Here is a 14,881-nt window from a genome sequence, read left to right on the forward strand (position 1 = left end):
GGTAACTGTGCCCTCTTGGTGCAGTAGTTGCCCAGATTAGAGCTCAGAGCAGCACAGAGCTTACAGAAGCCCTTGTAGGTGTGGAGAACAGAGCTCAGAGCAGGGCAGAGCTCACAGCAGGAAGCCCCTTCTCAGGTTTCAGCTTCCAGAGCTTCTGTGCTGACCCCCAGCGGCAGCTGAGCTCACAGCAGGAGATTCCGCTGCTGGTATTGTCCTACCGAGGCAGGAGAGGCACCGCTTGGGGCAGAGAGAGCCAGGCAAGCCCCCGGACAGGGGGTGTCGTCCTCTAGCAGGGAGGAATATGAAGAAGAACATCGTCTTTACTTTTTTTTTTTTAAACTGAAAAAGAAAATAATTATGAGTCTACTAGATGTCTGCGGAGAGGGGGGAATGCCCCCAGACAGGGAAGGAAAGTGAAGTTCTTTTCCTTTTTCTCTTTTCTTTTTAAACCAAAGGAATAAAATAAAACAAAATACTAGCCCGAGTACTTTTAGGGAGAACAAAGGTAACAAAACAAACACTACTTATGCTAATGACACAGATAAGGAAGGGACAACTGCTCCTTCCCTCAGAGGCCAAAGGCGGTAGAGAAGGAAGTGAGGGGGGTCCGCCCCCCCAGTGCTAAGAGGCAGACCATGAGGGAGCGAGAGCACATGCGGGGGCTCAACGGGACACTGCTACCAAAAATCTCCGAATAGAGGTGCAGGGGCTCACAGACACCTAAAGTGGAGCACCCATAGGGACACTACTCGAAGAAGAATCCAAGTTCCAATGCTTCCCTCCTATAGGGGATGGCCTCTCTAAAGCCTTAAATCACTTTCAGAAAAGTTATGAAAATCCCTGTCCTCCTTTAGGGCCTGATTAAAAGTCCATTCAAGTCAATGCCAACTGTGTCCACATATCTATTCATAGGGCCTAATCACATCAGCCACACTATCAGAGGCTCGTTCACCTGCACATCTACCAATGTGATATATGCCATCATGTGCCAGCAATGCCCCTCTGCCATGTACATTGGCCAAACTGGACAGTCTCTACGTAAAAGAATAAATGGACACAAATCAGACGTCAAGAATTATAACATTCAAAAACCAGTCGGAGAACACTTCAATCTCTTTGGTCACTCAATTACAGACCTAAAAGTGGCAATTCTTCAACAAAAAACCTTCAAAAACAGACTCCAACAAGAGACTGCTGAATTGGAATTAATTTGCAAACTGGATACAATTAACTTGGGCTTGAATAAAGACTGGGAGTGGATGGGTCATTACACAAAGTAAAAACTATTTCCCCATGTTTATTCCCACCTCTCCTCCCCTCCCCCCCCCCCCCCCCCGCGCAGTTCCTCAGACGTTTTTGTCAGCTCCTGGAAATGGCCCACCTTGATTATTGCTACAAAAGGTTCCCCCCACCCCCCCGCTCTCCTGCTGATAATAGCTCACCTTACCTGATCACTCCTGTTACAGTGTGTATGGTAACACCCATTGTTTCATGATCTCTGTGTGTATAAATCTCCCCACTGTATTTTCCACTGAATGCATCCAATGAAGTGAGCTGTAGCTCACGAAAGCTTACGCTCAGATAAATTTGTTAGTTTCTAAGGTTCCACAAGTACTCCTTTTCCTTCCACTGACTTAGGTAGGTTTTGGATGAGGACTTCAGAGGATGAGGGAATTGCTAAGTGTTCCAAGAGAAGAAGAACCCCAATGCTAATCTTGGCAGGTAAGAGGTCTTTCATTTAATCCTGTAACAAAACTCCTGAACCCTTTCTTTCAGTCATACTTTATATTACGGTTGCACATAAATAGTTTCTAGATAGTTAATAAATGACAGATGTTTGAATAAATGGCTAATAAATTAAGAGTTCAGTGGGTTGCTTATAACAATCTATACTATTCACCTATTCATGCATGTAACGTAAGTATTAATCCTTTATAAACCATTTATCAATGTGACCCATCTTCATTACTAAATGCAAATAGCTCCTTTTATGGTTGGGGTTTTTGTATATTTGTTTTTTATTTTAATAGGAACAGTAAATCTGTTCAATGACAAATTGTCCCAAAGGAGCCCTTGAAAATTAATCCACAAAAATTTTAGGGAGCTCCAGTTTGTAAGTCTCCCTGCCTGCACTTGGAGCCAAAAAATGGGGAATCGTGCACATGCATATTTACATGTGCAGATTTGCTTGTGCAGGCCAATTGGACCCCTCTTTTACTTGCATAAATGCCTTTAGTACAGGATAGTTTTGCATCTTGTACATCTGAATGGATGCGCCTGCAAATGTACATGTAAGAGAGGGGTCATTTGGCTTGCACAGGCAAATATGCAAATGTAAATAGATTTGTAGATTTTGGAGGCCTGTTGAGAAGTTTACCCTTAATAACTGCTCCTAACTGCTGATTAATAAGGTGTTCCTAAAACAGGCTACAGCTTGTAAATTGTTGAATATAGGCTAGGCACAGATTTTACCTTTTAAAATCTGTAAGTTCCATACAACTAAATTTTAACTTAGTTAAGTTTCATGTCAACCCTTGTTTTACATATTTAACCAAGTTTCAAACAACCTTATTATCACTGTAGTATATTTCATTTATAGACTTGCTTCCAGAAATTCTGTAGAAAGTATGTTTTGATACCATGCAGCAGCTGGATCTTCTGTACTTATCATTATGATTTATACAATCTACTAATGAAGACAATGTCCAAAGGACAAGCACATGCTTGTCTGTTAAAGATGTTGCTCAGCAAAGTACTAAACTAGCATCGGAATTGCTTCAACAGTATATTATCTAAGGTCTCATATAGTCCTTAAAGAAATGTCTCCTCAGGTTTTGTCAGCCTTTGGTAAGTGGTCTTTTGCAGCAGTAAGTTGGAACATGCCCAAGACATATAGCTAAATCAAACATACCTTGAAAATAAACTGCAAGTACAGGCCAGTACTACTGGCTGATACTCAGCTTCCCTCCCTCCCTCCCCCCCGCCCCCCCCCACCATGGCATGTTTGATGTAATGATCATCTTCTCTCCCCCTCCCCCCCCCCGGGTTGGTTTATATACAATGAATTATGGGAACTTTCTACTACTATGACAGCATCTACATAACCTCACCGGGTTAGTCTGGGTTGAGTTGTAGTTCTTGGGCCAGTTATTTTATTCAACCAGTTCCCTCATTGTTAGTACCAAGTCCACCGGACTGGTCAGGTGTGGAGAGATCTTCAAACAGGCTGTGTTAGGGCCAGTCTAGTAGCATTCAGACCTTTGTTTTGTTGTCCTGTTCCAACAAACCGAATGTATACAGAGGTGTGAATTCACTGAATATTAGCCAGCTTTGAATTTTATAGTGCATACCTCTTTTGATAATATGGTTAATAGCCACAGGTTTTGGAGTCATGATCCAAACTTCCTCAAAATTCAAGGTTGGTTAGACCCAGAGTTTACTTAGTCCTGTTTCTGTCCCCCCCCACACCCATTTCATTTTTTAACTGTTTTGGTGTAAATCTAGTGCTGGTTAAAGATGTCAGAGTTACATCTCTAGAATCTGAAGTCTTCCACTTGGGTATAAGACAGCATGACTCCCCTATCTGGCTTGGGCAGTAATACGATAGTGCTTTATCCTTTTATTATCGATACATATTTACATTATGCCACATTCACAGTATTCCTGGGGGTCAGGCAGGACCACCTATAGAGATGCAAAGTAAGTACAGTTTCTAGAATTAATTAAATCCTTAGTACCTCTGCTGCTGTTGCCAAATCAAAGGTAAGCAACATTTCTCAAAGGCAACCAAACAGCCATCAGATAATAAATTTTAGTCACTTATAACCTGAATTAAAATATTAAATGGAAAATGACAAACTAGCTTTTCAATTAATAGTGAAAGAGAGAATGAGTGCATACTTCTGTAGGTTATCTGGTGTGCACACTTCTTCGTCATACAATCCTTCAGGATCTAACAAGGTACCTGTGAACAAAACAGAAAATGTGACTAACTCAGCATATCTATTGCTACTTGCACCTTGCGTAATTACTTGTAGCTGTGCAAAGGGAGGGGAATCAGAAAGTGTTCCTTTCTGATTTGATAGCATTTTATACTCACTTAGCACCCTTATATTAAACCGACTGCATTTGCTTTGGACATGTCCTCCCTTCAGGGACTGTATCTTGCCCATGCAGGCTATGCTTTTGATCTAATGGGACTCTTCCATGTCAGAACGAATGCAAAAAACCTTCTAATTGCAATGAGGATGGGAATGCTTGCACTCAGTTCCTCCATCCTCCCTCTTTCTGATCCCTTTGTGTCTCTTCTCCCTTGCCTCCTGCACAGAACCTCTTCCCCCCCCCCCCCCCCCGAGCTTTTTAAACCTTCCTGGCGACCTACCCTCCACTCTGTTGCAGACATGGTCTATTTTTTTCTTCCTCATTCTTCCCCACAGCAGAGCTGTACACTCAGGTGTTCCTCACCTGTTGCTATTTCCAGGCCCTGATAAGTTGAAAACTGGCTGCAGGGAGGCAGGGTTTAGTGTATATAGGCTATCAGCAAAAGGCTTCAACAGCAGGGAGCTGGGGTGAGACTCCCTCTCAACTGCCAGAAACCCTCCTCCCAACCCTGTATATTTGTACTTTCTACCTAACCCTTAAAAGCAGCCAAGTGTCCACATCTGAAATTTTTTCTATCACCACCTCTGCAATGCTGTCTGGGTAAACCACTGCCTTGACTCCATCTCCACTGAAATCCCTGGGTCTTGATTGTAGGGATCTGCTTCTCTTTAGCTTTTCCAAGTCTCAGATTTCCTGAATCCTGCTGTCTACTTTCTTCCACATGTGACTAAATACAACCACTTCCTCAATCAGTCAAATAAAGGTAATTAATTAAAGTGAATCCTCCTCCACTCCTGTTTTTAAAGCTTTTCAGTGGAAGACCAGTGGGCAAAGTAATCTCCAGTGTAACTCAGTTGAAATCAGTGGAATTACACCAGGAATAAATTTTTTCCTAAGGTATGCCATTTGAACTGGATGTAAAAATGAAAACAGTGCCAATGGAATTGTTTAATTACCTTGTCACAAACAATGGTTTATAATATTATATATAATATAAAATTAATGGGGCTGGAAGAGTCAGATCATAAGCTGAATACTTCAGTTTACATATAAATAGCTTGGTGCAACTGAGAGATTAGAATTGGAATACAAAGAAACCACAATGGTTCAACTGGGTTTTAAAAACTAATTTTAACGTCGCTAAACTGTGGCAGGGTACTTGAGTAGTCTTCGAAACTGATGCCATGTTCAATTCCAGCAGGGGCTGCGTTTTGGCAGAGATCACCTCATCCACTATCTGGGTACAGGGTATAGTACAATAAAGCACTCTGAGGTTTGCAAAAGATATGACATGGGTTGAGGACAGTACTTTTAAACCATAGTTTGTAAATATTTAGTCCCCACTTAATTGCTGTTACTGCCCCTTAGTTATACCATGTGCTGCCTGGAGGTGGTGTCTCAGGGCCACATAAGGATAAAATAGGTTGCCTCTGACCGTTTTGAGACAAAACCTTACCAATTGCCCATGATTTTTCCTCCCCAGGACCAAGCCGGCATGGATCTTTGTAGCGTGTAAACAGGGAGTGCTGCTGCTCCAGCTTGTCCTCTGCAAGGAAATAACAAGTCCAAGGAAAAGCAAATCAATCACATAGTGCAAGCTTTAAAATACAGTGCAAAAACTGGTACGATGCAAAAGCAAAACTTGACTCTCCAGTCTGTGTCCTCAGCTCATGCCCCTGGAAGGGAGAGGAGGGTCCTTCCATCACTCTGAAGCAACCTCTCTGTTCAAGACTACAGCAGCACCAATTTAATTTGGAACCTGATTTCATTTTGGTTTCTAAGGTGATATAAGCAACATTCTGTAATGAATTTTAAAAACACACAAAAAAAATCACAATAGTAGTCAAGATTCTTAACTATGAGCTACATTTTATAAATTCTCTAAATCTTAGTCCTCAGAGTTGACAAAAGTATTTCCTAAATGTCTCCCTTTCATCACTAGTTTAATGCTAAGTCGACAGCTGAAGGAACTGATGCCCCTTATTTATCTTCAAAACAGGTCTGATTGCAGGCAATGGCAATGTAGATTTCCCACCTTGCCTGGGTAATTTACATAACCCCTGTCCTGGAGGGACCAGTCACCGTGCCTTTTCGATTTCTAGTCTCTGCAAGACTGCCAACAGCATACCAATTAGTGCCAGTTGTGGTGGCGGCACACGGTGGGTTAATATAACTCATTTCAACTGGCCCATTGAACAGACAGCAAATGATGACTTTTGGGCCCTAATTACCTGGGCTGGATTTGAACTGGTGACCTAAAGGTGAAAGACCTTAGGCCCGTTGAGATTAATGGCATTAAAAATGTTACCTGTATATCTCAAATCCTCCAAAACTGTAAATCATGAAAAATAGGCCACTTTCCTATCCCTGGTCCTCTCCACCCCAAGCCTCTACTTCCTCATTATACTGCCTTGTTGCACCTTGTCTTAATTAGGAGCCTAAACTCTTTAGGGCCAGATTTTTAAAGGTACTTGGGCACCTAGAGGTGCCCAATGGGAGTCAGGCATTGCCTAATTTTGAAAAATTCCAACAAGGCACCTATCTGCATTTTTAGGTGTCTAAATACCTTTTAAAAATCTAGCCCTTACTGTTACTGTGCATTGATAGAGCACCCAGCATAATGGAGCCCTAATGTCATTGCAGCTGGTTGCTGCTACTGTATACAATTAGTTAATATCCTATTCTCAACTTCGTGAACTCTCCAAATGCCCCTGCCAACAAAACTCCACTAAGTACAAAGATTCACTGTTGGAAAATATAGCACTCTAAAACAGAAGAAAATGTCTAAACAACAACAAAAAGTGATTCACTGCTGAATCCTGCCCATCTGATTTTTGGGAGCAATTAATGGGCCTGATTCTCCATTGCCTTGCACTATATACTGATGTAAATGACTACACAATGTAGGTATTAAATGTTAGACAGTGCAGAACTAGCTCCGCTGGCTTCATATTGACAATACATATGGAGAGCTGGGCACGTATATAGTTTCTGCAGTGCAGTTGTTGAAGTTAGAAGCTTGTGGTATGACTGCCTTACAAGATGCACTGTTCATGAAACACTTAGGTTACATAACAGACTGAAAGAGACAGAGAAATGGTATTTTGTGTTGTGATATTGTTATCCTGAGTATTAAAGTAGTACAAATTACAATCAGAATACTACATGCATTTTCAATGCTTAATTTCTGTCAGAGCACAATTAGTACCAATTATTCTACTTCAAGTCTAATAGCAAATATATGCCTCTAGGATTATTTAATGCAACAAACTAGTACTATTGGCACTGGATCAAGGAGAATTATAATTCAGGGTACACTATTGATTATAGTAAATCTCGTATCTAGTAGGATTTGCAGGATCAGACTCTCAAACTGAAAATACCAACACTGCTGTAAATCCAATAATATTTTTTAAAATCTTTTAAACTGAAAGCGTCCCTTGACAATCTTCTTCTTTGCAGCACTTCCACCGTTTTAGAATTTCTTATCAACAGTTCAAGTTCCCTCTAGGGATCCTTGGAACATTCACAAATGCCTGCACTTGGAACTAATGATGTCATTTGTCACAGTCTATTGTCAAGGCAACAAAATCCATAAATGTGTATGAAAATGGACACACTCAAAAACAAGGGAGGGGGAACTTCTTTGAAGTTTGAGCTAGATGCATCACCTAAGGAGGACATTGATCTGCATCAACAGGAGCAAACCAGACCTGCTTCTACAGGACAGCAACATTATTCTTGGCAAGGGATGATGCTGTGTGACAATCTCAATTCCAACTAGAAGGGGTCAGAAAATGGAAACACGAATGTTCAGTCTGTAGCCACGTTCGTACTAACCATCTACTACCCCAAGGCTGTTACAGGCTCTTATGTTATTGTATCTGTTTTGTCCCTAGCTATAGGGCCACAGGATCCCATTCTTGCATTTTGTTCAGTGTATCTTACTGAGCTGAGAACTGATACCCCTATTTCAACTATTGCACCCGCAATGTCTCAGCTGCCGTCTTTAGAACCACAAGACAATTCTGGGGCTAAGCAGTAATAAATTAGCAGTGACATCTTGGAGGAATTGGAGAGGATCAGAAAACTAGGGTATTTAAGACTTGACAGGTACGCTTAAACCAAATCCCTCCGTTCTCAGCAGGTTATTGATTTTGTTCAGGTATTTTTATTTAAGGACCAGATGAAATCTGTACAATTTTATTTCTTCAAGTTTTGCTCTGTCACAAGGTTTCATATGCCTATAAACTTTCATCAGCGAAGCCATGGAAAGGAATAACGTTCTGTGATGATTAATACACTTTCATACAGCAATTGTTACTATTCATGGCTGAGAAGTACAGCCTAGCCCCTCTCATTGAACGGTTTTTTCATCTCATAGCGAAAGGTTTAAAATATAATAGATTTCCATCAGAGTCAGACTACATCGGCCTGACATTAAAGACAGCCTTATAATAAAGTTCCTGATAACTGAGAATTCAATGTACTGATGTTAGAAGTGTGATAACTCTCTAGTACTAGGGTACAACTGACTTGCTGCAAATGGCCCTAAAACATGGGATGACCAAGGAACTTGCGAATGTAAGATGGATTAATGGTATAACTTTCAACAAAGAGTTAGAGCTAGATTTTCACGGGAGCAAACAAACTATTCTACAATTTCACAGTTTGTAAAGAAAGTTGGCATGTCTAAAAATATTCAGTTAATATTTTTTTCCTTAAAACCTTCCAGACTCTTTACAGTGCAAAATTGGTAAATATCAAGATTTAGTACTTAAAAATACAAAACTTACATTTTCGGTCTAAAGTACATTACCTAACAAAGATCTGTGACTTTTTAAATTAAAAACATTCCCCTGCAAAGTTGTAAACACAAATACTGCAGCACTGTTCTAATTTAATGCATGAGAACCAAAAAGTGAGACCGACTATAAATAGAAAATGAAAGTGATCAACTTAATTTCAACTTCCATTTCAAAAGTGCAAAACAGTAAACTTCATAGCTAGCAAAAGTAAAAGATTTTAAATGCTTTTAATAATTTTAATTGTTAGCAACACATCTAAGAACAGCTTTTACCTTGATAGCATCCCCTTTAACAATGGGTAAGTTTCAATAATTTAAACCCCTACGCAAACATGCCTACAAAAACTCAACCACTGTACCCCGGTTCACAAGTATAAAAATAGATTGTCAACCAAGTAACATCTGACACTTGGATAGAATGCACATACTATGTTGTACAATTGCTACATAGTGTATAAAAAGATTATTCTAGCTCATTCATTGACTGAAATGATCATGTTTTCAAGCCAGGAAGCTTCTTTTATTTAAGATTTGGAGCAAAGCTACACAAGCATGTAAATAACTGAATTCTGATTTGGCTGTATCTGAGTTCAGCTAAAATTGATTTACCTCTGAGCCAATAAAGTATAGGGAAATTTTTGCTTTACTAATAAACTCCGGTCAATAAATCTTGACTTTCATTTCTAGAATGCTGATTCATAATTCCAGATGCCAGCTCAGAGTGTCTGCCAACTTCATGTTCTGTTCTTCAGATACCTTTCTACTCAACTTCAGGGTTCATTTGAGATTGGAGATGCAATAACTAAATTGACCGTGAGCATCTGATCCAAAGCTGAGCATGGTAGGTTATTCATCTCCTGAGAATCCTGGCTGCCAAGTAGTAGCACAAATGAGACCAGACTAGGCAATGCAGGGGCAGTCAATATTTTGAATTTTTTCATTTGAACATCTATCTACCCAAACCAGATTAATTAACCTCTTCAGTGGTGATCAGCACTATATTGATCTCATCAGCCATTTCAAAAGAAAAGCACATGATATGAGAGGATAGTCGTTATTTTGGACTGTACTGGAGGTATCTTTTTCTTTGACATAACTGGTACACCCAGCTTCCTTAGAAGGGATAGATTCCCTATGGACACTAATATCTCCACTAAGCAAATGGGCATGAACAGTGACTACGAATCCATAAATCTGCTGGTCCTAAACTTTAGATCCCAATCTGAACACTTGAATTTATCTCTAACCTAGCTGACTAAAAGCACAGTATAAACCACTATGCATAATAGAGAACATTTTAAGAGACTCGTGGGGATCATGATTCTTCCCACCCCTTGTCTTACTGGTTCGCACTCTGAGGATCCTAGTGGATCCATCTCTTTGTATGCCCATGTAGTAGTGGTAGCTCAGACACTGACCTTTCCTCTCAGATGTAGCCCTCTCCATGCCTTTTGCCATCTCCAGGCTGCACTGCTATAATGTGTTCTATTTAGGGTACCATTTGAAGTCATTTGGATGCTTCAGCAAAAGCAGTTTGCAACTACCTGCCTATTTAGTGGGGCACGCACACACACACACACACCTGTGCTTTACACCCTGTCCTGGCTTCCAAGCTGCTTCTTGGTGGTGGTAGCTAGTATCTATAATGCTGGCTGTCTTAGACAACCCCTCTCCCTATACTCTTCAGAGCAGTTGCTGTTCTGGCAAAGCTTGTGTTGTTTGGGCCCAGGGTTAAACTCCTTTGAGCAAGCAGTAGGACATCACTAGCAGACAGCCTTTGGTTCCGGAATTTGCTCTCTCCTACAGTCCACCAGAGTCCAAGTTCATGTACTTTTGGAACATAATGCTAGACTTTTTTTACTTGGAATATTTCTTACTTTTAGAACATAATTTGGAAGGATCCCGCATTAACTGGCACTAGTGGTAGAAGCTGGGATGGATTTTTTTGATTTGTGCCAATTGCTGGTAATAATTGTTTTTTAATTTCTGTGGTATGCCCAGCTAGTATAGTGATGAGCCAGCTAAAATAAATTCACATCTATTTATGTAACTGCCTATACACACTGTGCAAATCTATACAAACACATACAGTTCATGCCATTAAAAACAACATTTACTGTACCATGTTTGACTTTATCCTAGTGTGTGAGATATTCTTTACTCCGAATCCCACTGTAAATTTAACATCTATTGGTAGTAAATGTCTATTTTTAATGGTGCCCTCTGCCCTCCATATAAGGAATAACTTCCAAAAAATAAGTTAAAAGAATATTAAAGTTGCAAATTCAAGTCCTTAAAGTTAGTAAATGCCAGAATTAAAGTTGCCTTCGGAACATTAATTCAGCCCCCTTGTGCGTATGCATTATGATACAGTCTTCAATTACATAGTTATGTAAGATTTTTTCCACAGGTACCCCGTGATTATATGCCTGTTGATATATATTAGTAACTAGAAAGAACGGGTATATAGGTGCCATAGTGACAATAAAAATGCAGAGGAGATAAGAGCCACCTTTCTGATTCTTCTAGACTTTGGTGGAGATTGTCAAAGGCACAAATGATAGAACTGCCCTTTGTGCCTTAGAAATCTCCCCTTTAATGAATAGATGTCTCTTAAACATTGGGTTTGCCCACTCAGATTAACAATCTTTACTCCCATTTTTAAAAGTTTTTATAGCAGTTTATTCTTATTTAAATGTGATTGCAAAAGCCATATACAATTGCAGATCACTGCTCTAAAGCAGTTAGACGTGACATTACAACAACTTACTAGCTCACTGTGATGCTACGTATTCGAGAGGAAGGAAAAAAGCTTGATTTACCAGATGAGCAGTTGTCAAAGTTGAGGTCTCCACAGATCACATCAAAAGCCACCAGCTCCTCTGGATTGGCTGTGCTGGAGGAGGAGGTAGATTTTCGGAAATCAGCCAGCCAATCTTGAAGCAGATCGAGTTGCTCACATCGAACAGTAGTGTCTCCTATGGGAAGCACGAAGTAAAAACGCCTGAGTACAAGGGAATGTGCTTAAAACAATATTTAACTTTACAGATAGATACTCTGAATGCTGCATGCCTCTCGTGCAGTTAACGAACACAGTTAGGGACGTAAAGCAAAATACGCAGGAGGGAGATAAAAAGAATAAAAGCATAACCCACTCCAATCCCTCCTATCCACCCTCTCCCTAAACAAGCCCTTGTATTTCATCTTTTCTCCTACTGCAGGGTGTATATTTAAACAATTTGGGGAAAGGAATATCTTACTATTTGTATGTAAAGTGGCTGGTATTGTTTTGGACAGTATGAATAAAATTCACCCTCTGTGCAGAGACCTTTCACAAAGCCTATACACTGTGTAAGTCCTTGACATAAGGTTGAAGTGGGACTTAAATGGTTTGTAGACCTTCTGCTGGCTCTCTGCAAAGGGGTGAATTACACTCTCTTTAAATGTAGTTTTTATATGTAATTTGTATAATATTAAGGTTGCAAAGTAAAGCAAGTTAAGTTAAGAAGTTCCAGAATTAAGGTTGTATACGCATTATGATACAGTCTTTAATTTCATGATTGCAAACTATTTTGTCCACAGGACCTCCACTCCATTCAGTTCTCAGAATGGATGGTCATTTTATACTCATTGTTTGATATGAGGCTATAGGCTTGCTAACCATTCAAACCATTCATAGACTACAGAATTATTAGTTTCCCCAGGGGCTTTACTATAGCATGCACCACCATAAACACCATGGACGAAGAAGAGCTATTTAAGCTATACGACAGTGTTGGCACAAGAACAAATGGGTATGAACTGGCCAGGAATAAATTTTTTCTGGAAATTAGAAGGTTTCTAAACATCAGAGTAGTGAGGTTCTGGAACAGCCTTCCAACTGGAGTAGTGGGCGCAAACAACCTAGTTAATTTACCCTAATTGTGAGCTTGTCATAAATGTAAAGGGAAGGCTAACCACCTTTAAATCCCTCCTGGCCAGAGGAAAAACCCTTTCACCTGTAAAGGGTTAAGAAGCTAAGATAACCTCGCTGGCACCTGACCAAAATGACCAATGACGAGACAAGAAACTTTCAAAGCTGGAGGGTGGAGGGGGGAACAAAGGGTCCTCTCTGTCTGTGTGATGCTTTTGCCGGGACCAGAGCAGGAATGCAGGTCAGGACTCCTGTAAAGAGTTAGTAAGTAATCTAGCTAGATATGCATTAGATTCTGTTTTGTTTAATAATAAAATAAGTTGCGCTGAATGGGATGTATATTCCTGTTTTTGTGTCTTTTTGTAACTTAAGGTTTTGCCTAGAGGGATTCTCTGTGTTTTGAATCGGATTACCCTGTAAGGTATTTACCATCCTGATTTTACAGAGGTGATTCTTTTACTTTTTCTTTAATTAAAAATTCTTCTTTTAAGAACCTGATTGCTTTTTCATTGTTCTTAAGATCCAAGGGTTTGGGTCTGTGTTCACCTATGCAAACTGGTGAGGATTTTTATCAAGCCTTCCCCAGAAAAGGGGTGTAGTGCTTGGGGGGATATTGGCGGGGGGGGGGGGAAACGTTTCCAAGTGGGCACTTCCCTTGTTATTTTTATTAGACACTTTGGTGGTGGCAGGTTCAAGGACAAAAGGTAAAACAGTTTGTACCTTGGGGAAGTTTTAACCTAAGCTGGTAAAAATAAGCTTAGGGAGTCTTTCATGCAGGTCCCCACATCTGTACCCTAGAGTTCAGAGTGGGGAAGGAACCTTGACAGAGCTCATCTCTGAAAACTGAATGAAAATTAATAAAATGTTACAATAACCTATAATAACAAATGTTGGTGTGAAAAGATGCAAAAAAGAGACAGAGACAGACTGTATCAATCCAAACAAAAACACCTACTTATGTAATGCAAGGACTGTGTTACGAGCACGCCACATAAACAAGAACAATGCAAGACCAGAAATCAATTAATCAAAACTGGTGTCAGAAATTAGGCCTGCAGGTGGACAAAATAGTGGGTGGATGGACTATTCTGCCCTTCACTCCCTTTCAGTGTCCTTAAAATAAAAGAAGCTTTGAGATCAAAGTTGTTACAGAGGAAGTGAAGGGGGACAACTGCTGACTAAAAGAAGGGGAAAGAGCAAGCTTCACTATCATGGCTGCCACCGTCATTTATCCTTGAGATCCACTGTAACATCAGTGGGCCTTCGTAGTCCTGATCCCAAGAGCTGTCCTTACCAGACCGATCTAACAGAGGAACTCGGATGACATTGCCACCTCCACCAGTTCTGGCTGATTCCTTACTGCCACCAGGCATGTGAGACCTTGTCACCCCAATCCAATGAGTCTTTTTTCTTCCCCACCTTTTTTCTTCTATTTCCTATGCTTCTCCTGTTGTCTTCTAACAAGAGTCTGGCTTAGCTGGCCAAGACTGCATATTTTGCAACATTACTGTAAGCCTGTGAGCAGAGGCAGATAAAAGCAATCCCCTAAACAGCCTGATGAATAAATTTGCCAGTTCTTGGAGTGGTTGAAAAGCTTGTATGCTGTGCCCATGTTTTTCCAGCAGTGAAGTTGCAATTGAGCGTAAACACCAAAGAAAGAACCTGCATTTTCTTTCTTTCTTCTGCTTTTGTGTGTGTGTGTGTGTCTTGTTTTGCTTTCTAGGAAACAGGATTGGACTTTAACAACAATGGTAGCTCCAGCCTCTCTCAATTAACTTCTTCTTTCCCCCCCAAAAAGAATACCCTCTAAAGACTAACTCCAGAGAAAAGGAAAGGGAACAAAGGATGTTGTTAAAATGAAAGCCTTACTTAATATGTTACATTTCAAATGCTTTAACTGTTTTTTCTTCATTTTCTGTATCTTTAATAAAAGGTTTAAAAGGATTTTTAATTGTTTGCCATAGTATTTAGCAGGCTGAGGTTTCTGTATATCAAACTTTGTTTAAAATCATTTAATGTTGGACAGCTACAGGATCATATTAACACCTTTGACTCTGTGG

The 14,881-nt window shown here is 40.2% G+C and overlaps 1 protein-coding gene across 1 annotated transcript in view; it reads right to left on the reverse strand.

Annotated features, from left to right (window-relative positions):
• SMPD3 (sphingomyelin phosphodiesterase 3) overlaps positions 1-14,881 on the reverse strand; it is a 175,669-nt gene that overhangs the window by 16,521 nt on the left and 144,267 nt on the right. The window contains exons 4-6 of the mRNA XM_073307569.1: positions 11,731-11,886; positions 5,558-5,647; positions 3,901-3,964 (exon numbers count right to left, since the gene is read on the reverse strand). Coding sequence (XP_073163670.1) covers positions 3,901-3,964; positions 5,558-5,647; positions 11,731-11,886 — 310 coding nt within the window. The remainder of the gene's footprint in view (positions 1-3,900; positions 3,965-5,557; positions 5,648-11,730; positions 11,887-14,881) is intronic.

The sequence above is a fragment of the Lepidochelys kempii genome, chromosome 12 (genome assembly GCF_965140285.1).
Source record: "Lepidochelys kempii isolate rLepKem1 chromosome 12, rLepKem1.hap1, whole genome shotgun sequence".
In the NCBI taxonomy this organism is placed as follows: domain Eukaryota; kingdom Metazoa; phylum Chordata; order Testudines; family Cheloniidae; genus Lepidochelys; species Lepidochelys kempii.